This window comes from Mizuhopecten yessoensis, unplaced genomic scaffold (genome assembly GCF_002113885.1).
Source record: "Mizuhopecten yessoensis strain PY_sf001 unplaced genomic scaffold, ASM211388v2 scaffold9399, whole genome shotgun sequence".
NCBI classification, from domain to species: domain Eukaryota; kingdom Metazoa; phylum Mollusca; class Bivalvia; order Pectinida; family Pectinidae; genus Mizuhopecten; species Mizuhopecten yessoensis.
Genome location: NW_018408028.1, coordinates 62695 through 73736, shown reverse-complemented (window position 1 = coordinate 73736; position 11042 = coordinate 62695). Strand labels below are relative to the sequence as shown.

The 11042-nt window shown below is 36.5% G+C and overlaps 1 protein-coding gene across 3 annotated transcripts in view; it reads right to left on the bottom strand.

The window, feature by feature from the left end:
• LOC110458021 (RCC1-like G exchanging factor-like protein) overlaps nucleotides 1–7736 on the bottom strand; it is a 33194-nt gene extending 25458 nt beyond the window's left edge. For 2 of the 3 annotated variants that reach the window (XR_002463755.1, XM_021509562.1), the window contains exons 1-6: nucleotides 7628–7736; nucleotides 6454–6663; nucleotides 5183–5280; nucleotides 3613–3742; nucleotides 2724–2852; nucleotides 379–445 (exon numbers count right to left, since the gene is read on the bottom strand). Coding sequence is in view for 2 of the 3 variants with exons in the window: in XM_021509562.1 (XP_021365237.1) it covers nucleotides 379–445; nucleotides 2724–2852; nucleotides 3613–3742; nucleotides 5183–5280; nucleotides 6454–6663; nucleotides 7628–7637 (644 nt within the window). In the remaining variant the exon portion in view is untranslated. Of the gene's footprint in view, nucleotides 1–378; nucleotides 446–2723; nucleotides 2853–3612; nucleotides 3743–5182; nucleotides 5281–6453; nucleotides 6664–7520; nucleotides 7548–7627 lie in introns of those variants that run through there. The other variant, XM_021509564.1, reaches the window with a different exon arrangement.
• Nucleotides 7737–11042: the final 3306 nt, after the last annotated feature.

The window sequence follows — 11042 nt, the reverse complement described above, 5'->3', positions numbered from 1 at the left end:
TCTAGTACATGTAGTTACTATCTATAGAGTATAACAACAAACCTGTAAAGTTCACCCTCCACGATGGTCCTCCCACACTGACAGTCTAGTACATGTAGTTACTATCTATAGAGTATAACAACAAACCTGTAAAGTTCACCCTCCACGATGGTCCTCCCACACTGACAGTCTAGTACATGTAGTTACTATCTATAGAGTATAACAACAAACCTGTAAAGTTAACCTTCCACGATGGTCCTCCCACACTGACAGTCTAGTACATGTAGTTACTATCTATAGAGTATAACAACAAACCTGTAAAGTTCACCCTCCACGATGGTCCTCCCACACCGACAGTCTAGTACATGTAGTTACTATCTATAGAGTATAACAACAAACCTGTAAAGTTCACCCTCCACGATGGTCCTCCCACACTGACCATAAGCATTGTTTCCCATACTGTACACTGTAAATTAAAAGAAACTTTTTTCACATTGATCACAAGTCTCAACAGCCTATAGGGTTTTTTTTCAACTAAGTTGCTGAATTTCTTTTGTGCATTTGAATTTTAATGGTTTTACAAATTTCTCATAATTAAACTCTATGCCCTACAGATTATTCACTAACTAAAATGAAACAAAATGCACCCACAAAAAAAGGCAATAAATATTTAGCTTATTTAATTGTAAAGCCTACAGCTCTCTCAACCTTAGTTTGAAATAAGATATATGCAAAAATACTAACACAAATCAATATAAACAAGAAGGAGTAAAACTTGAAATGGCAATAGTTATAATTTTATTGCATGGAATTCAACAGAATAACCAAAGTTGAACAATGTTTAATAAAAGAAATTTAGACACTGTTTTTATGTTTGACTTCAAGAACAATTAATTTTCTTCAAGCCAAGCCACACAGGACCTCAACAATAGTTTGAGTTATCAGAGTGTCTGAGTTATCAGGGTGTTTTACCTTGTTTTGAAATCTTGGACAATGTTACTGATGTTAAGCTGTAAACATTCACCATTAAATATATATACTGTATTCAGGGTTAGAAATTAATTCTGAATACCATTAGTCAATAGGGGTGGCAGTTTCCATTTTTTTTCTGCTCTATGTGCAATTTCCACTTACCCAAAAATATTCAACAGGACAAACAATATCAAATTTTGCCAGCCAATCGAGTTGGCGGTTTTTAGAACTACTAGTCCTGCTAGAGATTTCACTAGTCTCAGTTTATCTACCCTTATTGTCTAGCCCTGTGTGTTGTAGCTAAGCCAAATGTGTCTGTTTCAATGACTTGTTTATGCATTGTAATGTTGTGGGGTTTTTATTCAACTTTTATTGAGTAAAATATTAAAACACAACTCCAGTGTTACAGACAAGAGTTTCATATTTTAATTGGTAAAATTCACAGAACATCTTGTAGCTTTTGGGCTGTTCACAGTCCCCACTAAATAAATAAACAATTATATAATGTTGGACTTTAGGAAAGAACATCTTAAGAATTATTCTTGGCAAGAACCAAATTCTCAGTTTGTCTTAGGAGGGGTATTCAACTTATCTGTGTTCAACTTTTATGGGTTTCTGTTGAGAAACAGAGGGACCATACTTGCCAACTCTCCCTATTTAGGAGGGAGCCTCCCAATTTTGGACCCTTAAATTTTCAGTATTTTCAACCATTGAAGTTGCTACACTATTCTTATAGTCCAAGATCAATGACTCCATCTGACAGAACAACTCTAAATATGTCATTTTAAAGGGTAAGTTTGTCTCCAGAGGGTGTATATTCACATTTTATTTTTGTTTTGATTTTGAGTATGCAGAATCTCCCCATGGGAAATTTCAAAAAATTGGCAGGTAGGAGGAACAGTATGCCTGTCTAAGGTGAGAAGGGTCTTGTAAACAACCCTGTATAAACTTATCAATGTTTCTAAAGGAAAATAGAGGAAACCAACGACCTGTTAATTGTTGAAGCTAGGATGGTATTTCCATTTCAATAGATTTTATTGACTTTGTATAAGTCACTTGGATTGGCCATTGAACTCCTTTCAAAATAATTTCCAAACATTACATACATACTGTCATTACAAACCAAATTAACAGTGCAGGGGAGGTAACTCCAATTTAGTTTGTGATTTTTTTTTTAACTATGCAGTATTCGATCATATTCTCTGTATGTTTTCGATATTATCTATTACATGAATCATGTATATTTGTTCACAAGACATCCTACATAAAACCCATGGGATACAGGCCCAAAGTTTTAGGTGTAGGATGGTATTTGATACATCATGTGTGACTTATTCAGGTTTCTATAGGGAAATTGAGTCATTGTTTGATGTGTTCTAAACAGGAAAGTTTGGTTTGGTTTGTTTGTGTTCTACGTCCTATTAACAGCTATGGTCATTTAAGAACGTGCCAGGTTTTTGGTGGCAGACAAAAGCCGGAGTTCCCAGAGAAAAACCATTGACCTACGGGCAGTACCTGGTGACTGCCCCACGTAGGTCTCGAACCCGCGACCCAGTGGTGGAGGGCTAGTGGTAGCAGAATGTCAGACGCCTAAACCACTTGGCCACCGCAGCCCCACAGGAAAGTAATTGACACATGGAATATGTCATAGCAAAATCAAATGTTCAGTGTGCACCACCTTGTGAATGAGATGAGAAGACTAATATTCCAGGGGTGCAGAGAGCAAAAGTGAGCATAACCCGTGGAGTATCAAGGATGCTGGCAGGACTTACCCCCTTCATTGTCTGTCAGTAAGATCGTGTGAGCACGTCCACATGCAACCTGTGTCACTTTGGTGGTTTCTGGGTTATCAAATGGAATATCAATCTTTATTGGTTCTATTATGTAGTCAAGTCCTTTTCCTGTAAAACAAGAATAATACAATATCAATTTAATTATTGTTAACCTGAAAATTATAACACATCATACTGGAAATGTGGATTGAAGTTTCTTCCCTTAAAAATTCTAATTTGTATAATGTGATATTTCTTAATCACCTCAGTAACAGTGCATGCATTCTTGTAAACTTTGTAAAAATATCAATTCAAACAGGAGACTTAATAAACATAAACATTTGACCTGTTTGTTAACCTTTTCTGTACTTTTTTAAGAACAAATTATCTTTAACCATAGCAAATATTTTTTTTAAATCCCAATGTCAAAACCTTCAATAATTTCAAAACACTTAAATCATACTCAAAAGTGAAAATTTGCATATCTCATCTTCAATAATGTAGGCATTCTGTGATATGTCTCTATGTGACAGAGTTATATAAGTTATGCAACAGTAATGGACATCTATTTATTCTTTTTTCTGAATAATACGTGACCTTATGTCAAATCAAAAATATCCATACAAATCATATTTGTGACATAAGGTCATATAAAGATGTCGGTTACCATGCCAACATTTTATGTGATAATGTCACAAAACTGTTCATTGGACTAAAAAAAAGGGACAAATTTCTCCGTCCGTCAATGTGATGTGACACTGTCATTTCAAGGGTTATAAGATTGTTGAGTTCCTATATTAAAAGTCTACCAATCAAGCAGGTTTTAGTCAAACTGTTCCCCTGTTTTTTCCAGGGGCAAGAAAAGATGTCTGCTCGCTGACACCAATACCTTTTTCATGGTGTAATCTGTGGAAGCCTATCTGAGAGTTGGTGTTGATCCCCGTTCCAAACACACGATGCTCTTTTCCTGTTTTTGTTAGAAATATCGTAAATCCATACCCACACGCTGCCCCTGTAACCTAGCAACCAAAAGTAAAAAAGCATATTTATATCAATGTATATATTATAGAAACAATAGGGTCTATACTTATAATGTTACATACTTTCAGACTATAGAAACAATAGGGTCTATACTTATAATGTTACATACTGTCAGACTATAGAAACAATAGGGTCTATACTTATAATGTTACATACTTTCAGACTATAGAAACAATAGGGTCTATACTTATAATGTTACATACTGTCAGACTATAGAAACAATAGGGTCTATACTTATAATGTTACATACTGTCGGACTATAGAAACGATAGGGATTACTTATAATGTTACATACTAACAAAGATCCACTACACACAGACACAGTAGTGTATATATTGTATACAGGAATCGACCTATTCATTTCCTGTCAGGTATTTATTATTTGATTCATATTCGTACAAAGAAAATTAAAGGCAGCAGGCCTTTTTAGGGAAAAAGAAAACTATTCAGTCTTGTTGTAAACAAATATAATGACGGGATATCACAGTACAGTGGGTGAGTTCCCTTCGTTGTAATTAGCAGGCCTGGAATTGTTTTTGTGCAAAATTTAAATAGTAATTTTCTTTTGTATGTAACCATTTGTTATAGAAAATTGGCAAAGAACTCCCAGTCAGTAAAACTGCTGAGCCATAGGAACTCTCTTTTATTGGAGATATAACCTAATATGGTTTCCAATACAGTTTTGGTATCAGTTGTAATTTTATTTCTTACAACATCGATTAAAACTGAGATAAAAACAAGACATATTAGTCACCAATACCCCCGTTCTTCTCTGTTGAAGTGAATCCCCAAATTTTCGTAATTATGGACTTGTTTTAAAGATAACCTTAAAAAATTACTGATTTAGAAAAAAGGAATCTGTTTGCAGTTTAATTGACTATATGACAAGTTTGAAGCTTGAAATCAGAAAGTTATAAATGCAAAAAGGGACCTGTTTGCAATGTGACTGATTTAGGTTGGAAGTCTGAAGAATGTCAATCTGTAACGCACTGTTTCAATAACTAAATGCAACTTGTGCACAAACAGAGACAGATGAAGACGGAACCCGTCTGTTCATCCAGCATCTACTTAATTTGACCGAGGACAAAAATGCCAAATGTATGTATTTTTTATAACAACATTATTTATGACACAGAGAAGCAACAGATAACTACTTTTAAGTTTAACAAACATTTTTTACTTTTTTGAAATATGTTTTTTTTAACAAATCAATTATCTGTACCATTTGTAAATCATACAGGAAATGTGACATTATAGCCCGATGAGGTTACATCAAGAGCTGAACCTTCACGAGACAAGATAATTAAAGATATAAACTGTATAGTATCTATATTTACATACATTTGTTTTGTAATTTGTTCAATTTTTTTAAAGGAAGGGAGATAACTGTTACCGTTATCCAATTTTTTTCATTATACCTTAATGCCATGATCATCAAAGAATTTCATTCGAGCTGGTCTTCGCATGCATAGCATCATGTTCTGCCCTTTGCCTGGTTTAAGATATGAAGATATCCCTGAAATATAGTATGAAATGTTTACATAATGTTCTGTCCTTTGCCTGGTTTAAGATATGAAGATATCCCTGAAATATAGTATGAAATGTTTACAGCATGCTAGTTTTAATGTTAGAGGCCATATATAGGGTCCTTTTCAAAATCAATGAAGTACTTTTGCATCGTTTGATTGGAGAAGTTGATAAATAGTGGGACCTATCAAATTCTATGCTATGAAAGGATTTGAGGACAACATAAATGTAAACCCATCTGAATGAATATCCAGTAACATCACTGACAATTAGCCATCAAGACGATTCANCCCCCCCCCCCCCCCCCCCCTTAAAACATAGTATATTACTTGAAATGTGAGAGGTTACAGAAAATACCTCTTGTAACCCTTAATGTTTGAACTTGTTCTGATTGTTCGAAGTCAAGTTAAATTCAAAGGCTACCATTTTATATATTTTATATATTTAGAACAGGTTCAACAATATTTATAATAATAATAATAATTGGAGGTTCTCATATACCGCTTTATCACATCCTAGTTCGTAGGTCGTCTCAAAGCGGTTCACAAATTATTATCCGTGGTTATAGGGCCTTTGCAACCAGCCAATACATTTCTCAACATCCCCACAGGAGCATACAGCCGGTCCGCTGCCATTTCGGCGCTAACAGCTAGCATTCAACAATTCTAGCACTGCCCAACCACATACTTATTTACAGCTGAGTAGACTGGAACAAGCGGAGTTAAGTATCTTGCTCAAAGATACAACACATTGCTGTGCCGTGGCGGGAACCTGCAACCCTTCGGTCACGAGTCCAGTGTCCTACCACTGGAATACTGTGCCTCTGTGCTTAAACATTGAAAATATTTTTTCCTTCAAATCTGTAAAACTTAAAATTATAATCCTTGAAAATTTATTTTTCTAATTTTTGGTCCAAATTACGAAAAAAATAATTCTGCCTAAATAACCTGTTATATGGTATATTGGAGGGAAAGCCCTGAGACTTTCCAGCAGGAGGCAGTAGTCCTCCCACCATCTGGTTTGTACCTAACTCCCTAACCAGTCACTTCTTGTCTTGATGATTATCAACTAGAAGACAATTTGATGCTCATTTCTGTTTGTCCTGTGATCTGTTCACTATACAGAGTTTGTGACTGTTTACTTATATATATAATTAACTTACCAAGAGACCCTGTAGTTGCACATCCCCAAACATACAGTCTTTCTGTAGGCTTGGCATTTTCTCTCACATATTGAAACACTTGTTTTTTCCTTTGTTCATTGATCTCTAGTTTTTTCTTCCATTTTTGCATGTTTCGTTTCTGCATGTAGAACAGGTCTTCTAGCATCGATGATGTTTGGAGAAAACATCTCCTACATAGCATGGTGGAACCTTTTTGAAAAATAAGACAAACAAATTTTATTTTGCTAAATACATGCATTTCCATATTAATTGCTTTCTATTGAATTTTTAATTGTAACTTAAGTACTAACAAAAGTAGCTGGATATCTTCAGAAAGTTTTACAGTCATAAAATTCCTATAAAAACTATTTGACTAGACTTCCATTTATATATATGTGCAAGAGGAAAACCAGTAGCATGCGTCGACCAGTTTAGCTACCACAGATCAACACCACCAGGTATGGAAAAAAGGTCTTTCCGTTTTGAGGGCATGTGGAACAGCCAAAAAGTAGTATGCACATGTACATCCGACATGACAATTGTAATTTATTAGTTCTAGATATATAAGTGAAAAAAATTGTCTTTTTCTGAGTTTAAAATTTTGGGCAACACCCAAAATTAATTCCTGGTTCCTCCCCCTGGTCTGTCACTCTACAGATTGAGCTAAAGGGAAATTCCCTCTAGTGCAAAGCTAGAGGCGACCGTCTACCACATATGTATTTTGACCATAACCTTCATGTATGGAAGCCCAATATTTATACTGTCATTTACTTCCTCTCCTCTTTCTCTTCCTGATCTTATCTTTAGAGAATTTGACTTGCCTTGGTTAACTTGTCAACAACAGATGACAATTGGGAGTTGCACAACAGGTGCCCGGGTTTCGTCGTCAGAAGTTACGTTATAAAACTAGAGTAGGGGTGCATTCTTGCGCGATCTCCATTACGCCATCAATTTTAACATAAAAAAGGTTTCCAGAACGGAAGGCGACAGTATGATAGGGACTGCGTACAAATAAATGTTCTGAGCATATGTCGTTCGATATATTGTTTCACCGATAAAAAGCTTACGTCAGCTTCAAAAAGGTTTCCATTGACAAAAGAACAAATCGATATTGTTACATAACTGTTTCAGAAAATTACGTTAATTGATCAATGAAAAGAAACTAAATACTTACTTTTTATCATATGTCCCTTCGTATGAAATGACAATATTGTTTATGAGAGAACGGCTAACAAATGTCTTTGAAAAGGATTGGAATCGTGTTCCCAATGGGCGCCGCCATCTTTGTTGTGACTAATATCTGAACCGATGTCAACATTTCCGAGTTTTTGTGAAAAACGATGTAATACAAATCAAAGGCAGTATGGTGTAGACCACAGGGGCATGACTTGTTTTATCTTAAATAACATTTTTTTTTATATTACAAATGAAGCGATTCACATCAATTGGAAGATATTTTGTTGTATATAATGTACATTTTTTAATATGCTTGACCATATGGGAGACAAGTCTTTGACTCAATATGTAATCAAGTTTAACTAAAGACTATGATTATTTTTATATTGCTGATGGATTTGTAGAAGTGGAATATAGCTAAATCGCTCTTCTCTGCGGAACATGTTTGTGTGTAAAATACTCAAAATAAGACCATGCTTGTTTTACTCACCTCGGTATTGAGCAATCTATTCATAATATTCTCATTATAAGTAAAATTGCACATGTCTGCATGGGTTTCATTTCATAGCACCAAGGGGGGACAACACCAATCCTTTAAAAAGCATTTGATACCTCATTTAAGGTTGAAAGATGATCACCTGGTCAGAAGGAAAACGCTTTCAAAATCTTATTTTGCCTATATAAACGGCATGCCCCTCAGCCCCATGAGCAGCTGTGAGTGAACACTACCAAATACAAGGAACAAGCAATTTGTTGAGATCCATTGATACAGGGCCTTGGTTTATAATGACACTGAGACTAAATCCCCTGGGGTGGGGTCAGACCTATGTGCTAATCCTGGTAGCATCATTATGGTCATGCACAGCAGTTTTGTACTGATAGGTTGGGGATCTCAACCAGTTTGAAGTTAAGTGCCCCATCATGACTGTTGGTCCTGTATTATACATAGGATTAGATCCTGGTCACGGACACCATTTGTAACAGGAAAGAGAATAGTGTGCTTCCACCGGGGATCGAACCCTCGATCTCCGGGTTCCTAGTCGGACGCTCTACCACTGAGCTAAAGGGAAATTCCCTCTAGCTCGAAGCTACAATGAATCCTGCCACAGTCCCAAGGTGTCGACTGGGCAATAGAGCAGAAATGGTAGCACAAGTGTATTCACCTCTTCACATTCATCCATTGCATACATCAGGGGTGGGTCCAGGTGAGGGCGTAATGGGCGTATGCCCCGCCCCACCCTTTTAAAAAAAAAAAACCCACTTAAAAAAAAACCACTTTAATTTTTTTTTTAATTTGATGCTAAATTGTTGAAATCCAGGAGCTTCTGAGCTTCCCCATGGACCCTCTACCAGGGCAACTGTAATTACGCCTCCCGTTCATAAAATCCTGGCCTAGGACTACTGAAATGTTAAGTAACGCCTTATACCCTAGAATTTAGAATTTCTCGTTATTGGTCTACTGCTGTTAAGATCCATCCAATCATTTCAATATACCATAGACAATTAATGGAGAGAATTTGGCATAAAAAATGTCAAACCCTGACACTTTAACTATAAAATATACATGCTCCAAGTCAGGAACCGTTACATTAGTGCATTTCTACGCCCCCTCTTTCAAATATCCTAGAAACGCCCCTGTACATGATAATGGGATCTCAACTGTTTCCATCTTATGAGTCAGTGACTGAACAAGACAGTACTGGGACATTTCTGGTGGTATAAATTGATTTAGTGTTTTGTCTTGTCATGCCTCACTAATTTAAACAAGCTTGACACTTTCTAAACATATTCTTCAGGATGGTAAGTATGGATTATGAAAAGTTGTTTTTACACAACCAATAATTTAGCCCCACAAGACGCTTTGCAATATCCTAGTACACCCTAAGGATAAAACACCTAAAGAAAACGTCGCAAAATCTGTATACAAAATCGGGTGCAAAAACTGACGTGTCGTATATTGGAGAGACTGGAAGGCGTTTTGGGGTCCGCCTTTGTGAACACCGGAAAGTTTCAGAATCCCAATAAGGTAGGAAATTCACCAGATCAGAAAGGAAGTAGTCAAGAGTCCCAGATAAATAAATCGGCAATCACAGAAAAATCATGTGATTGACTGGGAACACTCTAAAGTTTTGGACAGAGAGAGCAATCTGTTCAAGCGGCATGCAGTTAAAGGAAGCCATCTGGATACGCCGCAGTGGGCCAGTTCTAAATAGAGACGAGGGGCCCACAAAGACTCTCGCACATCTATGACCAAGTATTTAACAAAGCGTGGCTGAATCGAGTTATTTCGGTACATATATAACAACTATTGTACATACGCTTACAGCGTAGCTGAAATCGACATCGATTTTGTGGACAACTCGTACACATTTTACACCTTTGTGTGCATACACTTCACTGGTCTTTTGTCTGATGAAGGTGACAGTGTACATATCGTACTAGTCATCGAAACGCCACATAGAACAAGAGGCCATATGGGCCTGCATCGCTCACCTGGTATTAATCTCACACTTGTAATCTTAAAAGTGGACTAAAATACAGCTACAGACAGAATATCAGTGTGACCTTGAATGACAAACAATGACATTAGGTTGAAAGTGGGTCAAGGTCATTCATTTGAACAAATTTGGTAGCCCTGATTGCTACAGGCCAAATATCAGTACCCTGGGCCTTTAGGTTATTGAGAAGAAGTTGTTTGAAGATTTTAAGACATTTGACATCTGTGACCTTGAAAGTTGGTCAAGGTCATTCATTTGAACAAACTTAGTAGCCCTTCATCCCAGCATGCTAGTGGCAAAATATCATCACCCTGGGCATTTTGGTTATTCAGAAGAAGTTGTTTAAAGGTTTTAAATATATTTGACCCCTGTGACCTTGAAAAAGGATGAAGGTCATTTATTTGAACAACTTGGTAGCCATTCATCCCAGCATGCTACTGGCCAAGTATCATCACCTTAGGCCTCTTGGTTATTCAGAAGTTGTTTAAATGTTTTGAACATATTTGACCCCTGTGACCTAGAATATAAGTCACGGTCATGTATTTGAACAAACTTGGTAGCCCTTTATCCCAGCATGTTACTGGCCAAATATCATAACCCTAGGCCTATTGGTTATTCAGAAGTTGTTGAAAGGTTTTAAACATATTTGACCCATGTGACCTTGAATATAAGTCAAGGTCATTTATTTGAACAAACCTGGTAGCCATTTATCCCAGCATGTTACTGGCCAAATGTATGTACCCAAGGCCTATTGGTTATGCAGAAGAAGTTGTTTAAATATTTTAAACATATTTGACCCCTGTGACCTAGAATATAACTCAAGGTCATGTATTTGAACAAACTTGGTAGCCCTTCATCCCAGCATGTTGCTGGCCAAATATCATCACCCTAGGCCTCTTGGTTATTCAGAAGAAG